Here is a 27,771-nt window from a genome sequence, read left to right as displayed (position 1 = left end):
TGCACACTAGGGCAGCGCTGGTTAAGCAGGTTTAAACTATTCGGGCTACCTAAAGTCCACTCTTCAAATTTTCCCTTAAAACTACCTTCCTCGAACTATACTACTGATCAAATCAGCGTATCCTATAACTAAAAAGATCATCTCTACTTGACTCCAAGTAGACTATTCTCTATCTGTTAAACCTAGCACTTGCTCCTACAGTACTTATTACCTTGATACGGCACTCTTGTCATAGATAGTACCCCAAAAAGGCAACCCCCCATTTCTCGGTCACCCACGTCTCCCGGAATCTTTTTTTAAAGTTTTTGTCTATCCTTCTAGCATGTCGAGGGATCAGTTGCTAGTGTCCTCTCCTGCTCAGCTGGTGAACCTGGGAATATTGAGGCAATGTTACAATTGCCTCATGTACACAGACAACCCTCTCCTCCTCCCACAAAACACAAATACATGCGAGAGATGCAACTATACGGCCAAACTGGAGGCTGAGCTCTCTCAACATAGGACTGGCAAGACCAGTCAGGAGGAGAAGGTTACCACACACACTCTAGACCCAGTCTCACATAGTACCATTACAACCTCAAATCATACACATAAACACACAAAGACATACTCGGAGGCTCTGATCAAAAATCTACCAAAACAGCAGAGGCCACCAAAGCAGACACCCAAACAACCACCACCTCAGAACACAACACCTGCAACACATAGACCTCACAGTCAGAGTGTCAAACAGTCACAGCCCTTAAGGCCAAACACAATGCCAGACACACTAGTCATTGGTGACTCCATAGTCAGACACACTGACATCCCGCTCACCAGACTGAGTAAGGAGAAGGTCACAGTAAGCTGCCTGTCGGGCGCTAGAATCCGCCACATAACGCAAGCACTCAGGTCTCTCAACAGCAGGTACAAATATGACTCAGTCATTGTCCACGCTGGTGTAAGCGACCTGAGACGTACCTCCTTGGACTACATGAAAAGAGACATTGAGGAGCTCTCTGATTATGTAGCCCAGGCAGGTATGACCCTGACCTTGAGCAGTATCCTACCTTCACCAAGAATGATGCCACAATACAGAGATAAGATGATCAGCTTTAACAATTGGCTTAAACACTGGTGTCATTCAAAGGGGATCCAGTATCTGTCTGCCTGGGATGACATGCTGGACAAGCCACGCTGCTTCGCAAGGGACGGCTTGCACCTGTCACCCCTGGGATCCCGGATATTGGCAAAGGCTCTTGCCACCCCCATAGTGCCTTTTTTAGGCAAGGCTCAAATTCTAAACCTACCACCCTAGAACACAAAAAAGGAAAAAAACTAAGGGTAATGCTGCTCAATGCCAGAAGTCTAAATCTCAAAATGCACGCACTCGAGGCCCTTCTCAGTATGGAGAACATCGATGTCTGTGCTGTGACAGAAACCTGGTTCAAGGCTCCTGAGAGCACCCCAGCGCTATCAGGTTTTACCTCATAGCATGCGTTCCGGCCCCAAAATCCGGACAATACCAAGAAAGGAGGGGGGGTATCCATATTCATCAAGGACACCCACACCTCAAGACTGGTGGCAACGCACGATGCATTGGATACGTACCCAGGGAGTGGCGCACTGCAACTGTGGTCCCACTTGACCATCCAGGTGCAATTAACCATAGGCAAGACTGCTCTGCAAATTGTAGCATGTTACAGGCCACCCTCACAAACTCAGGAACCTCACATGGCCTTCCTGAAAACACTAGAGGGGATAAATGTATCACCAAACACCATCATACTAGGTGACTTCAATTACCCTAATATAGACTGGGATCACTACTCAAGCCCAAACACCCTAGCCCAAACGTTCCTGGAATTCATAAACTCAAATGCCATGGAACAAACTAGTCACCATCCCCACAAGAGGAGATAACATACTTGATCTCATCATCACGAACATGGGAGCACAATGTTCAACACCGGAAGTGTACCCCTCACTGGTGAGATCAGATCACAAACTAATCTCGCTGGAGGTCCTCATCCCACCCCCACCTGAAATAAAAAAGACCACAGTAAAGAACTTCTCAAAAGCCGACTTCACACTTCTAAAGACTAGTGTGGTCTCCTTTAAGGCCCCCGAGCCGATGGAAAACAGTACTCAAGCCACTGAATCACTTACAAATGCCTTCTACCAGCACCTGCAGGACTGCATGGATAAGGCAATCCCAAGCAAAACAAAGACTCTTTGTACCAAAGGCAAGCGTCCAGTCTGGTGGACCCCAGCCATAAACAAACTCTACAACAAAAGGAGGAAGCTACTACAAGATAGAGCAAAATCCTTAAAAGGTAAGACACCCTTGATCACTATAAATAAAAAACTAAGAGCTCTCATAAAATCATCCAAAGCAAATTTCGAGAGAAAAATAGCTAAAGACTCAAAAGACAATCATAAGGCCTTCTTTAGCTATGTTAGAAACCTAGGAGGAAACTCCCAGATATGCTCAGAACTAGTTCAAAATGATGTGAAGATTACTGATCCTACAGACATTGCCAACATACTGGCTGACAGGTTCGTGCAAACTCCCAAAAGGAGAGATATCTATACCAAGCGATTGCAGCCCCCAAACATCTCCAGCGCCCAAGTGAGAACTGCTCTCTCCAAAGCAAAAACACAGCATCCATGGGACCTGATGGTGTCCCCGGCTGTGTGCTCCACGAACTCAATGAGGAATTAAACCCACAGCTAGGACAGCTGTTTAATCAAAGTCTTACCTCTGGATACGTACCCAGGGGGTGGCGCACTGCAACTGTGGTCCCACTTCACAAAGGCGGTGCCTCCACCGACCCTGGAAATTACCGCCCATTAGCTTGACAAGCCTTATCTGCAAAGCCATGGAGAGGATCATAATGGACCTCATAAATAAAGACATAGGGAATTTGCAGACTTTGGATCCAACCCAGTTTGGCTTTGTCAAAGGCAGATCATGCCTTTTAAACTTGGTTGACTTTTGAAACAGTCACCAAAGCCATTGATGAGGGAAAGGCAGTCCATACAGCCTACCTCGATCTGGCTAAGGCCTTGATACAATACCCCACTCGGGTATCATTGAAAAACTCATCAGTTTAAATGTTAACCCATACATCACAAGATGGGTTGCAAACTGGCTGAGTGACAGAACCCACAGGGTCAGAGTTGCTGGCGCCATGTCAGACTCAAAGCCTGTCACAAGTGGTGTCCCACAGGGCTCAGTCCTGGGCCCACTCTTGTTTGGCATCTACTTTTGCGAAGTACAAGCAAACACAGGAGGGTTATGGCTGACAAAGTTTGCAGATGACTGCAAACTGGGCGCCATAGTAGAAAACACATCTGACACAGATATCCTTCAGAAGGGTCTCACAGAAACGGATAACTGGTGCCAGAGCCACGGCCTAAAGTTAAATGCCAAAAAATGCATAGTCATACCCTTCGGGAAAAACAAGGTTAGCCCTAGCTACCAAATAGGTGGCAATCCACTGAGCACAGAAGAAGTTATCAGGGACCTGGGGACCCAGGTTGATAGTAGTCTGTCATTCGACACCCATGTAGCTAAAGTAGTTAGGAAGACCTTCTACATTGCCCACCTTATCATGAAGGGATTCTCATCTAGATCAAGGGAGGTCATAGTCTCCCTTTACTCATCACTCATCAGACCAATGATCGAGTACAATGCCCCATTCGGAATGTATCTGACCCGACACTTGCAGCAGCTGGAGAGGCCACAAAAGTTCCTCACCAAAAGGATAAAGGGTCTCAAAAATCTGTCCTATGCTGCCCGACTGAAAGAACTCCAGCTCTATTCAGTCGCTACACGCTTGCTCAGAGGTGACCTTTGCCTAACATACAAGGCCATGTCAAACCCAGATTTGATGAATATGCTTCACCTCAAAAAATCTAGATCCATCAGAGCCACAAGGGCGGGAGACTTAAACCTCGACACGGCTATTAATAGGACGTGCTGGAGGGATAGATTCATCACCCAAAGACTCCCTATGCTGTGGAACAAAATCCCGGTACATGTGAGGCAGAGCACCTCGCTGGCCTTGTTCAAGAGAAATCTTGACCAATGGATGGGAGATCGCAGATATACCCCAGGGATTACCTCAGTGTCACTGCTCGACAGAGGCACAGCAAAATAATGGGTATAGTTCCCCATACTAAAGGGGTGGCGTAAGCCACAAAACGATGGGCTAGGCTTGTAAATGCCCTCGGGCAGATAGCCTAGTATGAACCTATGAACCTAGAGGTTTACAGTGAGATTGTTTTATCAGTCAGAGGGCTTTTTAGGGACTTAGTTGGGTGTTAATCTACACTTGAGAGCTACTTTTGCTGTGCTTTTATGTTAAGAAGTTCAAGGATCATCCATCTTGTGGTAGAAGGTATTTACATGGTTTCTGTCTTCTGGAAAGCATTCCAGGGAGCTCAAAGTGTAGCCATTTATTGGTCAGAGGGCATGGGTGTTAATTTTCAGCTTTCTTCTGTCTGCTATAAATTAGGCATGTTTTTGCGGAGATGTTCAACACTTGGTGGCAGTTAGCAGAACCCTGTGTAGTAGCAAATGTACAAAGCTAGTAGTTTGGACTTTATCCGGTAATACAGAAAGGCTTTGAGAGGAACTTGGCTTAAGGCACTAGTGTGTCAAGCAGCACTATCTAACATTTAACCTTCACCCTAGACACCACTCAGGTGACTCCTTGTAAAACTAAGTCCCTAAACCATAACAGCCCAACCCTAATACGGGTCCTGACAGCATGGATTTGCAATTTTCTAACATCTCTGTGTTCAGCTTGGTAGATATTGGCATCTTGAGACAATATAGCAATTTGTTCATGTTCTCTGACAACCTTTTAATCTTTAAAGAAGTTAACACAGTATGCAAGAGATGTACATATATAACTTCATTAGAGGCAAAAAAAATCTCGCTTACAAACAAGGTTGTCAAGAATACTCGCACTACATCTTTCACACACATCACTCACCATACACAAAGACCTTTTTATGCTGAGGCACTTAAAAGAAACCCTTCCAGACCTCAGAGACCTCCTAAGCCATCAGTCTGCAACACCAACCCTCAACAGTCACTAAAGCACACACCAAGAACAAAGCCCGTAAGGCAAGCAAACACTTTACCTAGTACTGTTGTTATATGGGATTATGTTGTACAAAACACAGATACTTCTCTCACCAGGCTGGATGAGGAGAAGATAACGGTTAGTTTCCTGTCTGGAACTAGGATCCACAGTATCATGTACACACTCAAGCCACTGCACTACAGAGACCAATATGGTTCTTTCATAGTCCATGTGGATGTAAATGATCTGAGTCGTACGTCACTGGACTACATGAAAAGAGATATTATGGATCTCTCTGAATATGTATCACAGACAGGTATGTGTCTTGCATTAAGCAGCATTTTACATTCATCAAGGATGATGCCACAGTATGAACAAAAAATTATTGATTTTAATAATTATCTTAGTTTCTGGTGTCATTCCAGGGAAATCCAGTATGTATCAACATGAGAGGACATGGTTAACAGACCACTTTGCTTTACCAAGGATGGTCTGAACCTATCCTCCATGTGTTTTTGATATTGGTTAAAACCTTGTCCATCCCCTTAGAGTCTTTTTTTAGGCAATATCAAAATGGCAAAACTACCAGCATATGCTGCTGAATGCTAAGAGTCTAAGCAAGAAACTCCATACACTACAAATTTTCCTTACCCTGGAGAATGTAGATATTGATGCTGTTATCTAGACTTTGTTTAAAGCTGCAGAAGGTACTCTGGCAGTCCTTTCCACACATTTAGAGCAACAGTAACCAAAGGTGGAGGTGCGTTGATCTCTGTTAGCAACATATACAACTGTAGGTTGGTTAAACAGGATGATGCCCTGACGTTCATCTATATCCACTTCTCCATAGACAAGGTTCCATACCTTGTCCTGGGCAGCTACAGCTGACCCATGAAGCTCACAGCTTTTACCTAGATCCACTAGAGGCACTCGCCATCCAACTAAATACCCTCTTCATGGAAGACCATAACTACCTTCTCTGTACACTGGGAAATGCACGCTGCTTCTAACGGAAAGTTACAGTGTTTCCTTGACTTTATCAACACAAACACCCTAGACCAGATAACGCACTTTCCCAACCAGAGGATCAGACATATTGGGCCTAGTACCATCTAGGGAGAATGCCCTCCCCCCATATCACATCCTCATAGGTGAAGTTGGACCACAAAGGTGTCTACCTAGAAATAAAAATCAACCTTGAAACCCCAACTAATCCTGTAGCAGTTAGGATGTAGTTGGTTTTAGAATAGTTCCTAATAAGTAACAGTTTGTCAAAATTCACAGCTCCCCCAAACCCCAAGAACACAGCTGTCTATGCAGAATTATTTACAGAAACCGTGTATGAACATGTAAATGGCTGCACTGAGGCTGCTGTACCTACCAAAAGTAAGGTCAGATTTAACACCAAAAAACAAACCGCACTGGTGGAATCCTTAGCTTAATAGGCTATATAACAAAATAAAAAAGTCATGGTCAAAATCAGAAAGAGCAACTCTTAACATTGACAAGAGCTCTCTGATTTATCTAAACAAGAAACTAAGAGATCTAATAAAGTTCAGCAAGGCCAATTACAAGGTCAGGATAGGCTCCCACACTAAGGACAATCACTAAGTCTTCTTCAGCTATCTTAGGAACCCTGAAGGGTAATACTCAGCAGTGTACAGAACTGGTGGTAAATGACACAACCTTCATTGACCAGAGTGACATAGCGAATCCACTGGCTGATAAATTTTGCTCTAACTTCACCCTATACTACCCCTGTGAAATACCTTCTAGCAAATTCCCCCAACTGTCAACACGGCTAAAGTCCTGGAGGTGCTCTCAAAGGTCAAAAACTCTGCTTCAGTGAGCTCCCAGCAGTTTCCCAAGTTGCCTCTTAAATAGCTTAAAACATGGCATAGCTGAACCACCTGAGGCACTCTTCAGCTACAGTTTCAGAACAGGTTACATTCCAGGTGAATGGAAGGACGCAATAGTCATCCCTCTTCGTAAGGATGGACCATCAACTGACCCCAGGAACTACAAGACCCATCTTTCTGACAAGTTTCGTGCAAAGTCATGAAAGAAAAAATTATAGAAATGATCAAGAAGGACATTGGCAACCTACAGACACTGGACCCATTCCAGTTTGGCTTTAAGGGAAGGTCTTGCTTACTTAACCAAGTAGATTTCTTTGAGAGGGTCCCCATGGCTATGGATGAGAGGAAGATGGTGCATACCACCTACCTTGACCTGACTAAAGCATCCAATGAAATACCCCACTCAGGTGTTTTTGGCAAACTGTCAGAACTAAGCACAAGTCCCTACATAACTCAATGGATTGCCAGCTGGTGCACAGATAAGATCCAAGAAGTCAGGATCAGTGAGGCCATCTCCACTAAGAGATTGGTCACCAGTAGAGTATCCCAGGGCTCCGTGTTGGGCCGGCTCCTTTTTGGCATCTGCTTGTCAGAAATCAAGGGTAATGTCAAAGGCCTTTGGCTCATCAAATTTGCAGATGACTGTAAATTGGGAGTTATCACAGACTTCCCCACAACTCTAACATCCTACAAGAGAGTCTGACACAAACAATGGAATAGAGTGAAGCCACAGATTAAACCTTAATGCAAAGAAATGTTACAGTAACCTTTGGAAAACCATCCACCCAAGCTAATAACTTCATCGATAAAACACCCCTAAGACTTGACCCTGTAGTTAGGGATCTGGAAGCACATGTAGACAGTAATCTGGCATTTGACCAACACATAACCAGTGTAGTAAGAAAATCCTTCTATGCCGCCCAACTCATAAGCAAGATTATGGCATCCATGTCCAAGGAAATTATAGTACCACTCTACTCAGCCCTTATCTGACCCATCATTGAGTACAGTGCCCACTTTGGCATGTACCGAACCAGGCCTTACACAGATAGCCTTAAGGTTCTATGTCTGTACTCACTCATATACAGGTTACTAAGAGGTAGTCTGTGTTTAGCATATAAGGCATCCTCAGATCCAGCTCTGATGGATCTCTTGCACATCCGCAAGGCAAACAACGCCAGAAACACTACATCCAAGGCCCTGAACCTTGTCTGAGACATAAACAGAACATGTAAGAAGGCTCAATGTGTGTCTCAAAGGATCCCTGCACTATGGAATGAAGCAAAGTTCATCCCTGACCCCGACTCTGTCTTTGCACCCATGTCTTTGATGGACATAAGTTGACAGTAAGTAAATTAATCCCCAACTAACATACCTCCGACATAACATTACTTCTTTACTAAACTACCCCACTATATAGGTATCCAAGGAACTCTGGGTCAACACTGGGTTGGGTTACATGCCCAGGCTTGTAAACACACTGATGGTAATTAGCCTAGTATAAACTATGAAAAAGAACAAAATTAAAATAGTTGTTTCCAGACACTGACTCCTCCCTACTAATACAGACTACAAAATGCACCTCCAAAGCCACCCTTGAAGTCCTGGAATCACCTCCAACCACTTCTCCACATCTTTAACCCAGTCAGAGCCCCCCTCCCCTTCCACCCAACCTAAACCTTAAAGACCAAATCAACAGGGACCATTCTACCTTCTGTCCATGGAGAAGATTGAGCATTTTGGTTCAGCTTGCTAGTCCAAGTTAGTTGCAAGGGTATTTTCAAGTCATTAAATTGAAGTTTTAGTTAAATATATGCACACACACACAAAACACAAAATCATAATTTTACTCCATTCTGGGTCACGCATTGTTTTCTGCTGCCCAAGTTAGCATCATCATGTACTGTGTTTTGATGGCTGTGCTCCGGGTACAGGAAGAAAGACAGTCACTACAATAGTATGGGGATGGATTTTAGTGAGGTTTGCAGGAGAAACCAGGTCTAAAAAGTAGTTATTTGCCTTGAAACATGTCTAACTTTGAATATTTATTGTGAATAACATTTTTAGAGTCATGGTGTTGGTATGTGTGGTTAGAAATGTATAACAAAAAGCTACAGAATGGAGACATGAAAGTAGTAAATTGTACCCATTGAAGGTAAGGCAGATTCATATTCACTACCATGCTGCAGCACTGAAGAAACATCTTCGAGCTAATTTCAGTTAAGAATGATTGAAACGACTTTAACAGCATTATTTTTAGTTAGTTCTCTGCAATGCATTCCACCTTTCCTTGTGTTTATGTCCTTAAAATGAAGCCACAAACATGTAATGATCAGTGTACTGCCCATAGGTATGCTTTACTGAAAGATGCCCAAGTCTGAACAAGAATGCTGTGGCCTATGTGCATTTTTAACTTTCTGAATGATCACTGATAATCTCAAGTGTCTTGTCTGCTACACATAGTAGTGAAAATGGAATTATGAGGACGAATTCTGTTTTACTTCTTTGCCTTTGATCTGTAAACTTACACATGCCACACAGAAAGTAGAATGAAAATCTACCTACAAAAAAAAACAACAGCTACAAATAAAACAACAAACTACAATCATTTGTTTATTGAACCCTCACTAACAGCAATCATGACAATTCAGATGTCCTTCCACATCACTGTTGCAGTATTCTTTACAATAGGGATCTCCTGCCTGGGGCACCCTGACGTATGGCCAGTATACCAAAGCCTTTAGGTTGTAATGGGTATATGTATGCTTCCCACGCACAGTTGTAGGGCATAAAGGTGACATCCAGACGTACCATCCTCAGAACAACTTTGCCACTACTCCAAACGCTATCTTTGATTGTTGGTCCGAATGCTCATTTGTCTGCTGGTTACCAAACTGCTTTCAGATAAGTGCCCCATTGGGGTTTTTTGATTTTCTTGTCATTGCTTTGCCTTGTTGTGGTTGTTGGTTTTATGTCATCCAGAAAGGGGAAATGCAAGTGCAGGAGACAGATTCCTCATAAAGATCGCCTCGAGCAGCTTTTCTTTTGTTTAGATGCTTCCCACGACCATACGTCTTGTGTGCTCTGCCAAGCTTTCCTCCCTACGACAATGTGTAGTCAGCTTTCTTCCCTTGCTATCTTCTTAGAAAACAAGTGACTTAAACTGTTAGCTAAAGACACTATGAAAGGATCTTCCTGGCCCGAGGTTCAGCAATCTATGAAGAAAAAGACCAAGGAAGCTTGATTGGATTCTTCAGCTGTACCACCTCCACTGGATGTCTCTCTTGAGGTTAGTCAAAGTCCAGAGGATCGTCCAGTTTCCTTGTCAGTTTCCTCTGCCATGACTGCTTCGGAGGCCAACCCTGACTTCACGCACATACGTGGAGTACTTTCAGACAACCACCTCGGATGTATAGGGGGAACCACAGATGATAATTACCCAAGGGCCTAGGTGTGTTCCTCAGATATTAGTAAGGGAAGAGGTGCTGACTGCAATAATAGATTGTTGTCAGGGGTCAAAGCCTCCTAAGATATGTGAGGCTGACGTCCCTCTCAAAAAGAAGCAGAAAACTTAAGCGCATTTCTCCTTCTCCTTCTCCTAAAGATCCTCATAGTGAATGGCAAAACTTCACTCAAGGCCTGTTTATTCCCCTTATGACTTTAAAGCCTCCACAACGGGTTTTTGTTCCTGCTCCTCCTTGATCTTCTACCCCTCTTAAGAGGCCTACGGGCAGGATTCCTCTGATGTTGCAGATTCTGATGAAGATTCCTTGATCTATTCTTCTCAAATTCGTTCTCCCAAAAATTATGGTTGGAAGAAAAGTCTATCAGTCCTCACTCCTTTTGAAGATATTTGTTTTAGTGACACTGTTTCAGGAATGATGGAGTTTTTCAAACGGGACTGTGCTCAGGTGTCTGATGTTCAGAAGAAGTACTATGAACTTAGGCCCTTTGCAGTTCCACCTGTTCTTGCTGTCTTGCTGAATGCATTTTCCACTGCTTCTCAGGCTCCAGATTCCCAGCCCTCTGGTCCCAAAAAAATTGATAGGTTTTATAATGCGCCTGATGACTACAAATTTAATTATAAATGCCCCTCAGTTGACCCTTCTGTGGTATCAGTTACCTCTGATTAGCCCTCCAAATTGTTGCCTTTTACTGACAAGGACATTAGAACCATGGAGAGGCTGGCTACCCTAGCCTTTAGAGCTGTCAACTGTCAGGCACATATGACCAAGTATGTTTTGGCTCTTCGCTGTCAGGCCTGTCAGGCTATTTCAGATCTTCCTAATTCTATGGGGAGGGCCTCTGCTCTTTCCTTGCTAGGGACATTTTCTCATGTTGCTTGACATTCTATTAAATGCAGCTGTTGCTTCATCCAGGGCTGCTGCTTTTGGATCTGTTTTGAGGAGGTTTTCCTTGCTCAGACTTCAGCCTTTGCCAGATAATATCAAGGCTAAACTGATGGATACTCCTCTGGATAAGTAACCATTTGTTTGGTGCTGCTGCTGCTGAGTTGTTTAAGTCCCTACAAGAAAAAGTCAGTCAAGGCCTTAAAGGATTTGAAGCATATTTTTGTTTCACCTGTTCCCACATTTCAAAGGAATTACCCAAACAAGCCTGCCTTTGTTCGTAGACAGTTTTGCCCTCCCCCCAATGGTAAAGAGGGTAGTAGAGGGGCTCTTCCTGCAAAGGCTACCCAAACTCGTCCTACTCAGGAGCCTCCTTTTCCTGACAAACCAGGTGCTGTCTGAATTTTGTTTCCCTTTCATTCTCCATATTCCTCTTCCTCTTTCTCTGTCCCTTCCTATTTGGTTCAGGGTCACCCCAGACCATTACGGCCCTTTCCATAATTCATCAGGGTTATTACATGGTTTGGAAATATCTATCCCCCTTTTTGAGCATTCCTCAGCCTCCTCAGGAACAACTGCCCTTTTTCCCAGAGGTGCTTCAGGGCCTGTTGGCTGAACAAACAATTCAAGAAGTCCCAACTCTTCAGAGGGTAAGGGATTTTACTCCAGAATGTTCTTGGTCCTCAGAAAAGAAGGCACCTGAGAAACCCATTCTGGATCTTTCTCAGCTAAACACTTCTTTGAAGGTCCCTTCCTTTCAGATGCTATCCCTGCAAACCTTGTTTTCTCTTCTACTTTCTCAGGCTTTTCTAGTTTCCCTGGATGTCAAGGATGCTTATCTACACATTCCCATTTATCCCATTTTCAGGAAGTTTTCATGTTTCTCTGTTGCTTCCTGGCATTTTCAGTTGTCTGCTTTGCCCTTGGCATCTCGACTGCCCCAAGGGTCTTCACCAAGTGGCTCACTCCTGTGATTGCTTTCTGCAAATTGAGAGAGAGATACAGATCTTAACCTTACATAAGCAATCTGCCCATTCAGGCCTCCTCTCCAGAGATTTCACTTCACTATCTACACTTACTATTTCTGTCCTGCAAAGCTTGGGGTTTACTGTAAGTTTCCAAAAATCATTCCTGACTCCTCCTCGGGATTATGTTTTTCTGGGTTGCAGGCTCCAGACTGTTCCAGTGCTGGCATCCCTGCCTCCTCCCAAGGCTTTAACTCTAATTACTTTCCTTCAGTCCCTTCTTCCTCTAGCTTCAGTTACAGCTAGGGAGTTTCTGAGGGCTCTAGGTTGCATGGCTTCCACCATTCCTATGCTTCCTGTGGCCAAGCTCTACATGAGGAAGCTCAAGTGTTTTCTAAAGTCAGTTTGGCTCTAGTATTCTCATCCTTTAGATTTTCTAGTCCTTCTTCTTCCATGCCTCAAGCTGGAACTTCAGTAGTGGATTCATCAGTTGTTCCTCAACCCAGGACTTCCTTTTTAGCCTCCATTTCCTTCTCAGGAACTCTTCACATATGCTTTAGACATGGGATGGGGGGGGGCCTTCTTCGGTCCTCTGAAAGTGCAGGGTCGTTGGTCTCTTCGTCAAAAGAAAGACCACATCAGTGTCAAAGATGTGAGAGCTCTTCATCTGGCTCTTCGGGCTCTTCATTCTCTTTTCCTTCCAGGGACCCTGCAGATTCTCTCAGACAAAACCACAGTGATGTGATACATCAACAAGCAAATGGGATAAGGTCTTATCTACTGTGCACAATAGCTGTTCAGGTCTGCAGTCTAGCTGTCCAGTATCAGGTGACCCTTCAGGCAGTTTACATTCCTTCTGATCAGAACATAGTGGCAGATTCTCTGAGCAAGTCTATAATACAGTCCTATGAGTGGATGCTTCACAGGGATGTGTTTCTGTACATTGTCCACTAGTGAGGTACAACTCAAGTAGATCTATTTGCCTCCCCTCTTAACAGACAACTTCCTGTGTTTTGCACCAGAGTCCCCTGTCCTCTGGCCTGGAAGGTGGACTCTCTCTCTCTTTCTTGGAAGGGGATGTTTCTTTATGCCTTCCTTCCCCTTCCTCTCATTCCGAAGGTCCCATTCAAGATACAGGATGCTTCCAAAATCTTGCTGGTGATTCCCTTTTGGCCCAGATAGCATTGATTCCCTCCTCTTCTGCATTTAACCAAGGGCAGTTATCACAAGTTGCCTGACAAGGGTGGATCTACTCGCACAAGAGAAGGGGTCTCTCTCATCCATCTCCACCTGCCCACTCTTCAACTGACATTGTGGTTGATAGTGTTTTGATCCGCTTCAGACACCTTTTTTCTGAGGATGTGCTTTAGGTCCTGCAGGAGGCTAGGAAACCCACTACTAGAAAATCTTATTTGTCCAAGTGGAAGAGATTTTCTTTTTGTTGTATTTCTCATAATCTGGATCTACTTACTGTGAATGTTCCTTTGGTTCTCTTATTTGTGTAAATTGCTCAGTGTTGGGTTGGCATATTCTTCTGCTAAGACCTCAGCTGTCAGCTATCTCTGCTTGTCTGCCTTTGATTTCCCCTTTGGCCTCTAGAATTGAGGCCAAACAGTTTCTTAAAGGTGTCTTTCACATTACGCCTCCCAAGAATCCTGTCCCTCTTTCCTGGGACCTTAATTTTGTTTTAGAAAAATTGACTCAGGCTCCTTTTGAGCCTGCTGCTTCAGCTTCCTTACAGCATTTTTCTTGGAAGACTGTTCTTTTGGCCCTTACATCTGCCAAACAGGTGTCTGAGCTGCAAGCCCTTATGGCTCTTCCTCCTTTTTTAGTTTTTCATAGGGACAGGGTGTCCCTTGTACTAATCCTTCTTTTATGCCCAAGTTGGTTAATGAGTTGTCTCATAATTAGTCTATTCATTTGCCCACTTTTTCCCTTATCCTCAATCTGCTAGTGAGAAGGTTTTGCACATCTTAGATTTGCATAGACAACTCTGATATTATTTGGATAAGACTAAAGCTTTTCATAAATCTGAACAGATTTTTGTTTCTTTTCATCCTAGGTTTTTAGGTTTGGCTGCTTCCAAGAAAACCATTTATTCTTGGATATCTAAAGCTGTTTCTTTTTGCTATTCTTTTCTTGGGAAGAGCCTTCCTTCTTCTGTTAAGGCTCACTCTGCTAGGGCTGTGGCTTCTTCTGGTGCTTTTTTCAAGAGTATGGATACTATTTCTATTCTTGAGGCTGCTGCCTGGACTTCTGTGCATACCTTTGCCAAGCACTATAAGTAGGATGTGATTTCTAGGGCCAGAACTGGTTTTGCCAGTGCCATTCTCCATGGCTTCCTAGAGGGCTCTGTTGGCCCTTCCTCCTCCCAGTGTTCTTCCTGAGCTATTGCACTCTTCTTATTGTAAATAATACTTCAACAGTGATATGGAAGGATATAGTACAGTTGTGTAAAATCTTACCATAACAGTAGATGTCCTTCTTTTCACTGTTGCAGTATTCTCTCCTTCCCTCCTCCCCCTGGTCCTTTTTCCTTCTGGATGTGCCTGTTTCCTCATGATATTAGTCTGTCATTCCAACTGGGGCTTTTTGGATCTGAGAATGGTACTTCCAGACGTCACCCTTATGCCCTGCACTGTGCATGGGGAGAATAAGTGTCACATACGGCGTACCCATTACAACCTAAAGGCTTTGGTATACTGGCCGGATGTCTGGCTGCCCAACACAGGGGGATCCCTGTTGTATGGAATACTGCAACAGTGAAAAGAAAGATATCTACTGTTATGTTAAGATTGTACATTACTTTCTTTAGGAAAATAAAGATGCATCCCGTGATCATTCAAAAAAAGAAATCAATAAATAATAAAAATAAAGTAACCTGGTAGTTACTACACATTTCCCATTCATAAAAAAACATAAGTGCACCATTAGTAAGTCTTTCTGTGCCAAATATAGTATAATACCGCAGTTAAGCTAAACAGAAAATGGATACATGAAATATATGTGGATCTAGGCTGTAATTTATAAAATGTCTGGTACTCTATGGTGTTGGACACGGCTTTGTTACAGTCCCAAAATCCAGGAGTACTAGGGAATTTATTTAGTGTAAATCAATACCTCAGATGACACTTAAGTATGTATGTAGAGGGAGTAAAAGATGTATGTTTTTGTCTGTTACCTCGGAAGTTTTATTTGCTGTCCCATCTGCATAAAGATGTGAAACTGAAATTCATCAGAAGAGCATTGCAGGTGGTCTCATTAACTGTTTTATTTTCAAATTTATTTTCAGCTAAAGGAAGAGGAGGAAGAAAAAGCTGCAGATAGATTGCTGTTCAGTATTTTAACCTTAATTACAAAACTGATAAAGGAATGTACATTTCTACAGCTTTACAGACCTGAAGAGACTTTAACCAGTATATGGGGTAAGTTTCTCTTAAGTTGAATTTTGTTGATCTGCATGTGCTAATCCTTCTGTCATAATGGCTGCATTACTGTAGCCCTGGTTCCTGTATCCACAGTTCAGTGAACTCTGTTTTTTTTTTTTTTTTTTTTTTTTTTTTTTTACAGCTGCTTGACAAATTGTAAAACTTGTTTGGTGTTTAGCGTTGTCTCTCTCTAGCGTATTAGCATCTTTTCTGTTAATGATTTATTGATTAGCTCTTTGTGAAGTTCGTGATGAAATTATTTGGTCAAGTTTACTGAACTGGGTATACATAACACAAGCAGAAGGTTATAATTCAAAGAGGGAAGGACTAATGATGATGCGGGGGGGGGGGGTGTTCAAGAAAGATAGAGAGTGGGTGGGATTTTGGATGCATATCCTTAAGGAATAATAGCATTGTTCATACAGAAAATTATGCATATAATGTAGCAGAAAGCAATTCTAAGAACTAAGCCAATATCAGAAAAGATTTTGCAAATAGAGATCACTGCAAGTAGCATACCTCTCACCTGTCCAGATTTTTGCCCCATATATGTTGGTCTGTTTCTCAAAAAAATTGGGTCTTTCTGGATTTTTCTGGGAGATGGGTAAGGAATGAATTCACTAAATAATCCAAGGTGCGTGAGTTTCAGACTTCATATCTTTCAGAAAATGTATGGTAACACAAGGCCTTTTATCCTACCAAGTTTCTAAGTTTATAACAGTAGTATTTTAAAATTGTCCCAATTTTTGGGGCTTTGTCCCTCTATTATTTTTGGCTTTGTCCAGATTTTTGTGGTAAGAAGTTGAGAGCTATGGCAAATAGGGGTACAGAAAATAGGCAAGAAGTTGCTAAAATTTACTGGAGCAATCTGGCAAAGAAACCAAGCTATTGGCAGCAAGTAACTCTAGCAGGAAAGGTAGTGGAATGGGATGAGGCCAAGAAGACATTTGGATTGCAAACTAGACTGCCTTCCCTACTGGGCTTGATCTGAGAGTACATGCAAAGAGAAAGAGATAGGGGAATTTTAAGTGAAATATCTCATCTATTAGGATTTTTAATCTGAATCTAGAACATAAGCAGCTGTTAAAAAGGGATAATTAGTAGGGCATATAAAATATTGCATGATAACTATAAGAATCAATCAGTGAAGATTAGAAAAGATTGGGAAGAGAGACTTGAAAAACAATTTACAAGAAAAGAATGAGAAGATGTATGTATGCAACCAAGTCCAGAAGGTTTATGATCTTTAACTGGAAGTGTTTACATGGGTATTTGTATACTCAAGCAGACTTCAAAGGATTTTTTCTCGGGTAGATAGCAAACATTGCAGGTAGGACCATATTTTTGGGAGTATAATGAGTTGACAGATTTAAAAAAAATTCTATAGAGTACTGTATCAGAAATATTGAATGGAAGTAAATAAATTATTTTTTAATGTTGGGATACAGGATCTGGAGTACCTAGACATAGTAAGGCTTTATTAAGTTTAATTATGTTGGATGCCAAAAAGCAGTTACTAGAACAGAAATGGAAATCAAAGTCTACATTTGTATTTTTATATGCACAGACATTTATAAATGGATATTCTGTTTGTCTCCTTTGAAAGCTTTACAATTGAGGGACCAGGGATATTTAATAAATAAAAGTTATGTTTTAACACAGATGGTTATGACTTTTCACTTTGCTGCTTCTGGGCTTTCCTGACTTGTATTTAATATAATTAGAAGAACTGCCGTGGTGGTGCTGCGGTAGCGTTGTCGCCTCACAGTAAGACATTGTCCTGTTCGATTCTCAGCTAGAGCGTCTTCTGTGTGGAGACGTGCGTGAATGGGCGTACCTTCGTTGAAGGTTGTGCATTAGAGCTGGCAACTCAGCATGTAAAAATCTACTGCCAGTCATTAGCGGACCGGAGTTCTGCTGTGGCGACCCCTAACCGGGAAAAGCCGAAAGACACAAACATTTAATATAATTAGAAAATGGTAGCTTTTTTGCTGGTTTTATGAAAATTTATACTTAGATTAGCATAATGCATGCAGGCTTTTCTGTGTCTTTCTGAATATTGTTTGTGTTTTGTTCTGGTACATGATTTGTTTCATTTTACCTTTACCTTAACAGAAATTCACCTGGTGCTGTTTTACTTTCACAAGTATTTTTTGCAGTATGTTGGTATTTTTTATTCTTTCTACGTGTAAGAGCTGATCTGCTTTGAGACTTGCGTTTTACACATTATTTGCAGAGTTATGGAGTACATCTTTTGGATGCATAGAGCAGGTATTTTCTTTTTCGAATAACCATGGGTTGCTGTCTCGGTGCTCTGCATTATAAGTCCTGACCACTCCTACAGTTACCAACTAGTGAACTATGTGCTCATGAGAGTATCCAGTTTCATGAACAATGGACAGTAATTGTGATGGATTCTTACACAATTTTCATAACAGATTCTAACATGACTAATTTTTTATAGAAATAGTACATCCTACGGAGATGCATGTTTGTATACTGTGTGTATATCTATATATATATATATATATATATATATATATATATATATATATATATATATATAGATGTATAGCTATAGATTTTAGATATATCAATTTACACATGCATGCATAACACACACAAAATTCAGCACTCAGAAACAGTCAGATCTTTTTTTTCCATCAAATTACAGTTGACGAGCTCAAGATTGAAAGACAGCATCAGTCACTAGATGAGCAAGCTACAGCTCTGGTGAGCAGCCAAGAGTTCCACAGGCCCAAATAGAAAACTTGACTATTTTGAGAAAATGAAAAAATAGTAACATTTAAAAACTTTTTAATTACTTTGGAAGACCTTCCATGAGACACCCAAGATGTTCAGAGAAACCATTCTGGAAGGAAGTTCTGAAATCCTGAATGCTATCAGGAAGTTGTCTGATCCAGCCTCCTGTAATGCAGAATGGAAGAATCTCACCAACTGGTTGTAAGACATCCTTTTCCTCTTGCCCCACTGCCCATACATTTGTCTTGCTCCAGGCATCTATTTTATATGATGCTCTTTCTTATTAATATTGCAGTGGTCTCGATGACTGAGGCTTCTACGACAGTGTCCTGGGTTGTGCGTCCTGACTTCTAGAGCTCACAGTCTTATCCTGTCAATATAGCAGATGCCATACCATAGGACATCAAGCAATTTCCATTATAAAGCAGGTGTCTGCCTGTGCCATCTTCGATCTTACTTGCTGCAGTTCAATGCATATGCTTTATGTAATAGAGTTTGTGAGTAGAGTCTTCTGTGTATGGTTCCGATTGCTTTACAGCTGAATAACCAGGCAGGTACACCATTGGGGAACATTTTTTTTCCTTTAGTATTGATGACATTGTATCACTTGTATTGATAACAATTAATTTTTGACATCATTATTAAACATACGAAAAGGCACGTACTATGAACTGTATGGAGTGGTTATAGTAACTAACTCCTGAAGTAGTTTTTTATACATGAGTGTTATCTTTTATTTTTAATGTTTTTGCTTGCTAACTCTATTACTAACTCTTAGATGTTCATTATTATTAGTACTGTTAGTACATTTTTGTATGACAATTTGTGTTTGTATAAAAAAAAATTTTTTTTTTTTTTTTTTTTTCATCTCAGAATGTATCTCACTCTGTGGAGCTTTTCTCCCCGGGCCTCTACTGAAAATGGAAATTTCTCCAGCTAGACTAGCCCGGTCGACAAATGTAAAATAAATAATAAAATAAAATAAAAAAAATGTAAAAAAAAAAAAAAAAAAAAAAAAAGGACGGCTTCACTGCACAGACCATTCACTTTATCTTTTTTCTGGTACCTCGGCCATTCATCTTCTGGCAATAAATTCACAATACAAAAGGTCACATTTACACCATTTATATCATGCTGGTGGATTCCAGCATGTACTGCTGGATCCACTCACAGTATTCAGCTTCCACAGATGCTAAGCACTTGCGGCTGAAGTCCATTTTACAGTGCCTGAAGGGAAGGACATGTCCCCCACATGAGATGGAAGTCCATTGTCTCTGTCCTGAAGCCAGAGCTTCCAGAGCAGGTATCCTACATAAAATGACCAGAAATTGAAACTCATTTAGTCATCCCCTATCACCCTGCAAGGTCTCCCTTTGCCTTTTCTCAACAATCCTTCAAAGCTCTATCGAGCCTATAACAAGGACCTAAGCCTTCTCTATCTGGAGTCCCCTGTAATAAAAAAAAAATAGGGAACTGTCACTTGCATGTGGCAAGAACTCACAAGAAAGTGAGGGGTAAGATCTAGACTTATCTCAGATTTTTTCCCACATCAGTTATGACATTGACACGGAGGGTACCATTTTCAGTGTTTGAAGTATGTGCATTATGGAGTTTCTTTTGAGTCATGTATAGAAGACGTTTCGTTTTGGGAAATAATTTCTAGAATGAGAAGTACTTCATATGGGAGGGAAGAGAGTCTTCTAAGTCACAACAAAGATATTTTGGTTTGTTGGGCCTGGTTGTCTTTAAAATTGTGACCTCTCCTCTTATCTTCGGAGCTCTGGAGTATGCCTTCTTAGCAGCCTCACAGGAGCAAGTGTCGCAGCTCCATGCTCCTAAAAATCCTGAGCGTTTCTTCAGGGTCCCAATGTCCTATAAGTACCTCAGCAAGCATTCTGTGATTGATCTAGAAGTGGTGCCTGTGGGTCTAGGAGGAGAATCTTGGGTTTTAGTTTATTGACCCAGATGTACTGGCTGGATAAGTGAGTTGCTCAGAGTCTCCGTGTAAGCAAACAGAAGTGGAAGAAGTCAGTCTCTGTATACTTGGACTACAGGAAGCAGCTCATTAATAGACTTAAATCTCTGCACTACCCTGGCAGACAGTGTTCCTCTCCACCCCCCACCCCCAGTACTGTCCCAAATGACAGAGACAAGTGCTTGATAGAGTTAGGAAGAAAGTATATACAGCTGCCACCCTGGCCTTCAGAGCATTGAGTTGTCAGAATCATATGGCCAAGCTGCAGATAGCTCTCTCAGACTATCTAAGGACAAATATTAGGAGAAAAGAGACTAAGGATAAGTATTATGAGAAAAGATTGTGATGGTATGTGATGCTAACCTGAAGTCAAAACTCTTGAAATTCACACAGGCATTTAGGTGTTGAAATGTAGGTTCATAGGTTCTTACTAAGCTTACAACCAGAGAAGATCATTGAGAAGCTCATCCACCTTACCCAATAGTGCTGAGAGACTTGCAGTGTTCCCTGTTGTGTAGACTTTCTGCAGGCTAGGCATCCAAACTAGTCTTAAAGGTTAATAAATAGTCTGCTTGATAAGCAATGACAGCTTATTCCCGAAACAGGGGATATGTTGGGTGAGGTATCTGTCACCCTATCTGGTAGTGTTGATGTGGTAATAAAGGTTTAGCTCTCTGGGAATGTACATTTGCTTACCACTGGTTCTGTTTATGTGAAGGAGCTCAGAGTGCTAGGTAGTTCCTAGCACTGAAGGCTAAGTTGAGTTAACCCTTCACTTGTCCTTATGGCACTGACTGGAGTGACAGGGCTTTTAGTCTGCTGAAGTAGTTAAAGATACTGAGACCTGAGATCTTCATGGTGAGAGAACACTGGGTTTTCCTCAAGCTGGTTAACATGCTTAGAAAAGTATGCTTATAGGCCAGCAAAAATGTGGGGTTCCATTCAGTCAGGAACCACCCAACCACACCCTGACAAGAGATGCTTCACACCTAACTTGAGGAGCATTTACTCAGATTCTCAGCGTTCAAGGGACATGGATTGCAAACCAAAATAAAAAGCATATCATTGTGAAAAATTATGGCATTGATTTAAGCTTTCAGAACCTCCAAGCAGATTTGTACAAAGGATATCCTCTGGGTTGAGATGGCTGACACTGTCGTTGCATAGTACATCAATTTACAGGGTGGACATACTTTTTGGGAGCTAACCTTATACCAGGTGATCCTAAAAGCAGCTTACATACCCTCTCAGCAAAACACAGTGAAGGACCAGTTCAGCAGGTAGGTTGCTGTAGACAGAGGTCTTCCTTTAACCACTGCACAGGTGGAGTGTCCCACAGATAATACTGTTTCTTTCACCAGGCAGCTGAAAAAGCATTTACTAAAAGGCACCATGCAAGGATGCAGTGGACACATTCTCTGTAAGCTGGAGAGGTATGTTTCCTTACGCCTTTCCTCCAATTTCTGGTACTGCACTTCGGGCACATCAGTATTGCCAGTTGCGCCCCCAACAGATTTTGCCCAGGCCAGACACCCCCTTTTCCACCACCCTAGCTACATATTTGTCAGTAAGCATCAGAAATTCTTGAAACAGGAAACTTTAATGTAGAATTTTGTTGTTTTTTTTTCAGTATAAAGTGGTGTAATATTTAATGATCTGAGTATCTAAGGAGGTGTAATTGGCATTTTTTTTATGAAATTGTGTTTGCATGCACTGAATTTTATTGCATGTTCAAATGTGTTTATTAAAATATGCAGCTGTTTACTTTTGTGTGTTTTACCCATAGATCACATTCAGTGCCACTTGTGGTACCCTCACTCTTGGGTATGGCTCACCGCGTCCCAGATATTTGGTTTGTTATTTGCATCTCATAAACCAGAGGAGCTGGTCAGGAAGTGGACTGCTTTGAAAGCTGCAAATAAAGCTTTGCAAGAACCACCTGCAATCATGTTTTTATTGCAGGAATTACCTAAACAGGTAAGCTGGTAGATTAACTCCACTATTGTTTATCCATATTTTCCTCACTAAATATTTGAACCTCAGAGACATTTTCCATGATCATCACTGCATTTGGTATGTGATTCTAATCTTGAAGGTTTACTTTTATATCTGATTGACTCCAAGTAATTGAAAGTTTGTTTCCTGGTTAAATTGTAATCCTCAGAAACATTGGTACGTTGGTACCTACGATGATTTTCAAATCTTTAAGAACATCCCACCCAGCAGGTTGCTCATTGAACATTGATGGTTTTCCTCTTAGAGTAAAATGCGTCTACAGGTGTTCTTCATATTGACCATTGCTGCAGTACCCTTAACTCTATGGATTATATCTTGCCAAGGATATAACAGCTGACCAGTTTACAAAGGATTCACGGCACCTTCCACTCACCCAAACTATCTTGCAGCTCAAGCTGAGCTGACTAAAAGACAAATTTGGATGTAGAGCCATTCGGAGCTTTATTTCAACCAAAGAGTATACTCTTCTGAGATTTCTTTTTTACATAGAAGTAAATAGAAACTGTGGGAATGATACATGCATAATAATGTTTACAAGGAATGAGGTTTAAGGGAAAGCAGGAATTCAGCAATTTTTTGCAATGTTGATCACTTAAAGGACATAGTACAGTTGTATAATTTGAACTTGACCATAGCAGTAAATGTTTGAATGATCACTGCTTCATTAGCTGCTCCCTTCCTCCAACCCCCTTGTTTTTTGGTGTTTTATGCCAGGGTGTAGACATTTATTTCTTCTTGTTCCTAGCATTGACCTTTCAAGGCTCAGCCTCTCTGTCTTTGCTGGCAGGAAAGCTCTGAAGGTCTGAATACAACTTTAGGTTTTGCACCTAATTTGTTTTTTCAATTCAGCGTCAAGCATGCTGTCCCATATCCTACATAAACTTTTTGCCATATTATCCCACCTCTTGAAATGGGGCTTAATCTTGTAGTATGATTTTTTGTAACTTCTTTTTTAACTGATGTCAGAAGCTTAATGGGATAGCCCCTTTCTTTGAACATTCCAATCAAAGTATACATCTCACGTAAAAATTCATCATCATTACTGACCAACATGTGGAGTCTAACCATTTGGTCATTAAAGGCGTGAGATGTATACATTAGGGACAGAAATTTCAAGGAAATACTTGAACGTGACAATGAAAAGTTTAAAAAAACATACATCTCTAGAATGAGCAAATGCAGAGCATGCAGTAGTTGTAGGTTTATTAATGATAGCCCTTTATGTGACTATTGAAACGTACAACAGGACACTGCAACTGCAATACAAAATGAGTTGTATATATTGCTACATGTGTGTCATGTCCTGCATTCTACATAGGCAAGACCATCAGGAAGTTATATGACAACATTTTGGAGCATAGTAGGGATATAAGAAAAAGAAGAGAGACTAGTGCTTTATACATGCACGCTAGAGAATGCAATGAATATAAAAAAATTATATTTCTGTGATAGACAAAACAAAAGTAGGAATGAGAGGGGCTGACCCCGAATTAGAACTTTTAAATATTGAGTTAGAATGGCAACTTAGATGAAATGCCAAAGAGAAGCCAGGCATTAATGACAATACATCTCTGTTGTGTATTCTAAAAAGGAGAGCAAAAGATGTTTGAATTTATTTATGTGAAGTTTATACTTGATGGATATGTTTTAGTGTTTATGATCTACATTCGATTCTCGGCTGGTGTGCCTTCTGTGCAGAGTCTGCATGTCCTCCCTGTGGTCGTGTGGGTTTCCTCTGGGAGCTCCGGTTTCCTCCCACACCCCAAAGACATATGCTGTAGGTGGATTGGACACTCTAAATCGGCCCAAGGCATGAGTGTGCGCACGCATGTGCCTTCTGTGGAAGGTTGGGCGCCGGGCTGGCAACTCAACACCATAAAACTCCACTGTCGATCATAAGCGGACAAGTGATCCACTGTGGCGACCCCTAACTGGGAAAAGCCGAAAGAAGAAGTGTTTATGATCTACCTTTTGCAAAGATTTGTTTCATTTACCACATTTTTACAACAGGTTAAAGTTGCATTCCAGATATCTCATTTTGAACTGTTTTAACATTTTTACTATTTATTTATTTGAGATTTTATTCTTCATATTACATAATTTGATATGGCAGGAAAGGATGTAATGACTGACTTTAAGATCTGGTGTTATTTAATTAGAGCTTAAAGATGTTTTCACTGACTCTGGAGATGCCTTAATATTTTATCAGGCGAAAGTGCTTAGTCCGTGAATTTTATATGTTAATTTATTTTATGTTTTAATAGTGTGGAAACATTAAAGTGAGTGCTTTTTCTTGACTACGGGCAGTGGCTTTCTTATTTTTCTGTTATTTGTGTTTTAAGTCGCCTGTGTGTGGTGGTTTGGAGCAGCTATATTCCCTTTTTTTCCAGATACCTCCTGCTTCTGCTGTCTCTCCTTACTTTGGGGACTCATTTTTCCATTATGGTGTGATATAACCTGTGTTAGACTTTCTACACTAAATCCTTCACTTCACAAGTATTCCATAACTTCAGCTTATATTTTTTTTTACTTCTTTTTTTTACTAATCTTCTGTTTTGTGTTCCCTCTTTGAATTCTTATTTTCTTTATTGTGAAATTTTCCATGTCTGGATGTCATTGCCTATATTTCTCTTGGAATGTTTTTGGGGCTGCCTTTTTTGTGTTGATTCATTTGGCTTTCTCATTTGGATAACTATTGTACCTTATCAGATCTCTCTATCTTTCCCATGTCCATATTTCTTTTTTATACCTTTCAAAAGTATCTAGATTTTCTTCTTTATATTTTCACACTTCCTCAGTCACTTCTTTTTCCAAATGGCCCAAGTTTTTTTTTTTTTTTGGTCTGTATACTGTTTTTCATGGATGTGTTGTATTAATGACCACAAATTCGCATTTGAAGCTTCTGACAGTTTTTCTTGTGGAAGTATTTTTCTTTCCTCTAATTTCTGTCTTCTGATTGGAAATTCTGGGCTTCTTGCATAATAGTCTTCTTCTTCTTTCGGCTTTTTCCCGGTTAGGGGTCGCCACAGCGGATCACCTGCCCGCTCATGATTGGCAGTGGAGTTTTTACGGTGTCGAGTTGCCAGCCCGGCGCCCAACCTTCCACAGAAGGCACACACACACTCACACCTAGAGCCAATTTAGAGTGTCCAGTCCACCTACAGCATGTCTTTGGGATGTGGGAGGAAACCGGAGCACCTGGAGGAAACCCACGCGACCACAGGGAGGACATGCAGACTCCACACAGAAGGCACCCTAGCCGAAAATCGAACCGGAGAACCTCTTGCTGTGAGGCAGCAATGCTAACCGCTGCACCACCATGGCCACCCGGCTTCTTGCGTAATAGTAACCATGCATAATTTCTTTCTTATCCTCAGTAAGTCCACTCTGTCTGTTTGGCTGTTTTTTTGGCTTTATCAGTTTTTGTGATTTTTGTGGGCCGCTACTTCCTTCTGCAACAGCAGGGCCATCCTCCCCCTGGTCCTAGCCTAGCCCCATTGTAGTAATGCTTCCATGTCTTGAGGATACTACTCTGCCATTTTTTCCAGACCTGGCACCAGTGCACTTACCAGGATTGGGCACTTTTTATCCTAGGTCTTGTGCATCTAGCTATCTTTTTTTTTTTATTTTATTTTATTTTTTTTTTAACCTACTTCTGTCCATAATATATGCTATAAAAAATGCAGTCTATATATCAGTGTCATCTTGGTGATATTTTGTGAAAAACAGGGTCCACCTCGTGAAGGTACTCATGAAGACTTGAGGATGAATTCAGTTCCGGCAGTACTACTCTCCTTTGTTTGCTGATTTATCATCTTTCCATTTAGACCTTTTCTGTGTGTATCAAGCTATACTCTGTGAAGATTCCAGGTGACTTTCTAAATGGAACGTCCCACTAGAGGAGCTATTCACTGTTTCATTTTTTTCTAGCAGTAGTGAATGAGCTGAAGAAGGTACCAAAGAAGACACTGAAGTAATGTTTTTGCAAATGCCTTGGTGAGGGAATTGCACTTGATAGAGAGATCTGTATGTTGAAATGCTGTCTCACTAGCTACGGTTGTGGTAGTTTTCTACCTAACAATCTTATTTGGAACAATCTCAGCCATCATGTCTTTCCTCTTAGTTACTCAAGGAGGGAAAGAGAAGCAAATCCAGGATGCACTGCAGGACAAGCATTTTGAGACCTGCTGTGGTAGTGGAGAAATATCGTTATATTAATCAGTTGGGGTGTAAAACTTATACCACAGATCCACATTTCTTATTAATTGAACAAAGGCATCTCAAACATTGTAGTACTAAGAAACACAAAAAAGGCTGTTTATTTCCTAATATTCACTGGATGGACTCTTGTGACTGCTGTGTTTGGAAGGTCTTAAAATGTCTTGAAAGTGTCCTGCCAAATGCAAAAAGATCACATTTTTTTTTAACCGAAGGATCTCTGCTGTAAAGAAACCACTTATGGTACTATATGGACTTTACAGACTGTGGTGTTTGGAATGTTGTTAAAAATATATGTATATGAAATACTGAGTTGCAGAAGCTTCAAAACCCCTGTAAGGAAATTAAGGCCCAGACCGTCTTAATATCACATGACAAAAATCCATGGAAATCTTGGTCTATGTAAGACACAAATGTACAAACTCTTCTTTTGTCATAAGATCCAAACAGTTCCTGGCCTATGTAATAGGTTCATTAACTTGTAGTTATATACTAGGCCAACGACCAGCAGGGCCTTTATAAGTGTAGCTTAGCAACCCAACCCAGCTGTGTCCCTGTGTATCATGGACCTTTAGTCAGAGGAAGGTATGTTAGGAAGTTGTAAAGTTTATGGGGTGGTGTGTTAGTTTGGGCATAGTTACTGTCTGCCCCTGGCTATCAGAGACATAGGGCCCAGACCCAGGGAGAATTAATGATTTAACCATCCATTTGTCATGGTTACACATAAATAGGGTTAGTGACGGACTCTGCTTCACGTGGAAGGGGGATATGTTCCAGAGCATGGTGATCATCTGAGAAACATGTCTGTCTTGCCAACATGTCCTACTTTTGCTGCGAACAAAATTTATATCCTTGGATCTAGTGGTTCTGAGGATGTTTGTTTTGCAGGTGTGCAAAAGGTCTAAGTCGAGGGATCAGTTGCTAGTGTCCTCTCCAGCTCAACTGGTGAACCTGGGAATATTGAGGCAATGTTACAATTGCCTCATGTACACAGACAATCCTCTCCTTCTCCCACAAAACACAAATACATGCGAGAGATGCAACTATACGGCCAAACTGGAGGCTGAGCTCTCTCAACATAGGACTGGCAAGACCAGACAGGAGGAGAAGGCAACCACAC

General features: G+C 41.4%; 1 protein-coding gene across 1 annotated transcript in view; it reads left to right on the top strand.

Moving 5' to 3' along the window:
- Positions 1-27,771, top strand: part of UTP20 (UTP20 small subunit processome component) — a gene marked incomplete in the record, with an annotated part of 2,478,305 nt that overhangs the window by 2,269,457 nt on the left and 181,077 nt on the right. Inside the window, 2 exon segments of the mRNA XM_044087776.1 lie at positions 15,544-15,676; positions 22,204-22,394. Coding sequence (XP_043943711.1) covers positions 15,544-15,676; positions 22,204-22,394 — 324 coding nt within the window.

Source organism: Protopterus annectens, chromosome 11.part0 (assembly GCF_019279795.1).
Source record: "Protopterus annectens isolate FY-2018-M chromosome 11.part0, PAN1.0, whole genome shotgun sequence".
Taxonomy (NCBI): domain Eukaryota; kingdom Metazoa; phylum Chordata; order Ceratodontiformes; family Protopteridae; genus Protopterus; species Protopterus annectens.
Note: the sequence above shows the minus strand (reverse complement) of the source record. Positions and strands in the feature narration are given on the sequence as shown.